Here is a 2,845-nt window from a genome sequence, read left to right as displayed (position 1 = left end):
AAACGAAGTTAAAACAAACAACATCATTTAGTGGGCATAGCTGGAGTCCTGTTAAACAAAAAAACGCCCTAGCCTAGAGATAGATCTAGGAATCAGTAGAGTTTCAGCAATATGAAAAGCAATTGACTAGTTATCGTTGGAAATGATGAAGTTAGATCTGAGAAAATTAAGGCTAAAGTTTCAAAGTACAAACAGTTCTGAAAATTACAAGATGCAAGGAAATTAACAATGATTTACACTAAATCTATATTACTTTCTGCTTCTGCCAACATACCCTGGTAAGTTCTGGGATTAATTCTGAAAATCTAAGCAGTAAAAACAAAATAATAGGTTATAACTGCCATTCTTATGTCTACTGTAGATTTTAGAATATTTTGAAATCTGATTGAAATTGGTAGACTTTGTTCATTTCTGCTAAAAATTTTAAATATGCCAGAATATGCAATGGTACAGCCAATGGCCATCCTCATGTCCATTGCAGATTTGGAACATCAAACATGAGCAAAGTCAGTCATCTCATATCGATCAAATTTTTGAAATATTCAAGAATCTGCTATCTAATTATGATTAAGTACAACTAATGGCCATCTATGTCCATTGCAAAGTTTTGAATATCCTTAAAATCTGACCAATCCTTCTGAATTCAAAACTGGTATACAAATTTCCTGAGGTTGTTTTCTTGGAAGCTGTCTCACTGAGGAATTAATATTACTAAAATGTGTCGGAAGAAAAATTGTCTTGGTGTATTGCAAAACTTATCAGGCAGTGACCACAAAAGAGCAGCAAACTTAGTTTACGGATGCCATGTAGTTCCCATTGAAATTGTAAATGTTTGAATTTCTCATGATGTGCATAAAAACTTTCTAACAATAATTACAGTTGATGCATCTCTGGTGGTAATTACAAATACAAAGTCCATTAGAGAAGAACAGCAAGATTTTCAATCAAAATTAAAATGAGTAACTAATCTCAAAGCAGAGTGATGGCCCTTAATACGAGGGCCAACACGGCTTGTTGCACAGTTTTTACTTATCTGATATTCACAGAATATCATTCAAACAAGAGATGAGATATGCGACCTCAGAAGGAGTGTTGTAATGGATCAATGAAATTCTCACTACCCCTTCATTTACATTGTTGGTGAACAGGAGACCATTAGAGCATAAAGCTGAGATGAGCCTGTGAGTATACATATGACCATTCCTAACAGCAATACCCCTTTCATAAAGAGCTTGGGCAATATCAGAGGATTTCTTATTCATGTGCACAAAACTGATGGTGGGAACTCTGCATTCTCCATCTCCTCTGGTAGGTCCTATTATTAGGACATCTGTTCTAGAGTTAAGATAGTTTACCAATGCCATTTGTAGGGGCTCCTCTAACAGCTTAGCTGTTCGGAATGCAGCTTCAATGGGCTCTCTAGAAAACTTAGAAGAACTACGTATTTCTAGAGCAAAAAGAGACTTCTCAACTTGCTTCACCAAGTCACTCTCTTGTTCCCCATCTGCACCCGAATTCAAGGCCAGCACCTCTTCTTTTGCCAAATGTTGTAGGTACTCTGGAAGGGCTAGAATTGCAGCACAGGCCTCATGATTAAGACATCCAAGCTCAAATTTGCTACTGAAATGATGATTGGGAATGAAATAAAAGTTGGGCATTTCATCCTTGATTTCATTAAAAGCATCATGGGTACCAAACAAAACACCCATGTGAGGGCCACATACCTTATAAGTGCTAAAGGCATACCAGTCCACACCCCATTTTGCTACATCGATTGCACGATGAGGAGCAAAGGCTACTCCATCCGCAACCACTATGGCTCTCTTGCAACCCATCTCATCCCGAACAAATTTAACTACTCTTTCCAAATCAAGGATCTCTCCCAACACGTTGGAAACATGGGCTACTGCTACAATTCTTGTTTTGGTGGATAAGAGCCGACCAAGTGATTCCAAGCTTGAGCTGAAGTCCTCATTCAGCTTCCAAAACTTGAGAGGGAGGCCTCTCTGTTCTGCCAGTTTAACCCATGGACCAGCATTTGCTTCTTGATTAGCCTCATGAACAATCACTTCATCCCCTTCCTTGAGGACATTGAGATAACAGTTGCTGAGAGTTTTGAGGAGTTGTGAAGATGAAGACCCAAATGCAACCTCTCCAACTTCATCACCATTCACAAATGTTTTCATGAATTTATGAGCAGAGTCCACCACCTCTTTTGCTCTCATGGAGAGCTCATATCCAGCCCCTATTTGGACATACATAGATCTCATGTAATCAGCCATCGAATCTATCACCACATTGGGGCACAGGCTTGCGCCAGCATTCTCCAGGTAGATTGGAAAATTTTTGTTTGGATCAAAGTAGGAGAAGTGCTTCCTTAACCTTTCGTAGACTGCATCCATTTGGGTGTTGGGAACTGCAGAGAGATTTGAGGCTGCAAGTACCTTGTTGTTTAAACTCAGTGCTATTGACGAGGCCATTGTAAGCTATGGGGGAGCTTTGTAACACAGTTGCACGATAAAATCAATGAAGCAAAATTTCAGTTCAGTGAAAATAAATGAGGCCAATTTATAAAGACATGCACCAGCGTAATTGAATATAAAATCAATGAAATTCAATTTCAGGGGAAAAAAATAAATTAGCGGAGGTTATAAAGCCATGCACCAGAGGGAGTAACTGAATATAGAACATAAAAGTAATGAAAACAGACAAACATATACCGATGACTCAGCGTGTAGTGATAACGCTCGGCGGTGAGATTGATAAGATGCTCCTGAAATATAAGGGAATCATCTCGTCATGCAGGCGACACAAATAGGCCTACTTGTATTTTTCTATTAGTGGC

At 38.8% G+C, this 2,845-nt stretch overlaps 1 protein-coding gene across 1 annotated transcript; it reads right to left on the bottom strand.

Annotated features, from left to right (window-relative positions):
* Positions 1 to 918: 918 nt before the first annotated feature.
* LOC149219952 (aminotransferase-like protein FGM3) lies at positions 919 to 2,629 on the bottom strand. The gene has a single exon (XM_089384577.1). It carries the CDS (start codon positions 2,478 to 2,480, stop codon positions 1,041 to 1,043), a length of 1,440 nt encoding a protein of 479 aa, XP_089240703.1. The 5' UTR covers positions 2,481 to 2,629; the 3' UTR covers positions 919 to 1,040.
* Between the last annotated feature and the right edge of the window lie 216 nt (positions 2,630 to 2,845).

This window comes from Pinus tabuliformis, chromosome Q (genome assembly GCF_031772625.1).
Source record: "Pinus tabuliformis cultivar Carrire ecotype Pingquan chromosome Q, CPIR1, whole genome shotgun sequence".
Classification (NCBI taxonomy): Eukaryota; Viridiplantae; Streptophyta; class Pinopsida; order Pinales; family Pinaceae; genus Pinus; species Pinus tabuliformis.
This window is presented reverse-complemented; position numbering and strand designations above follow the sequence as displayed.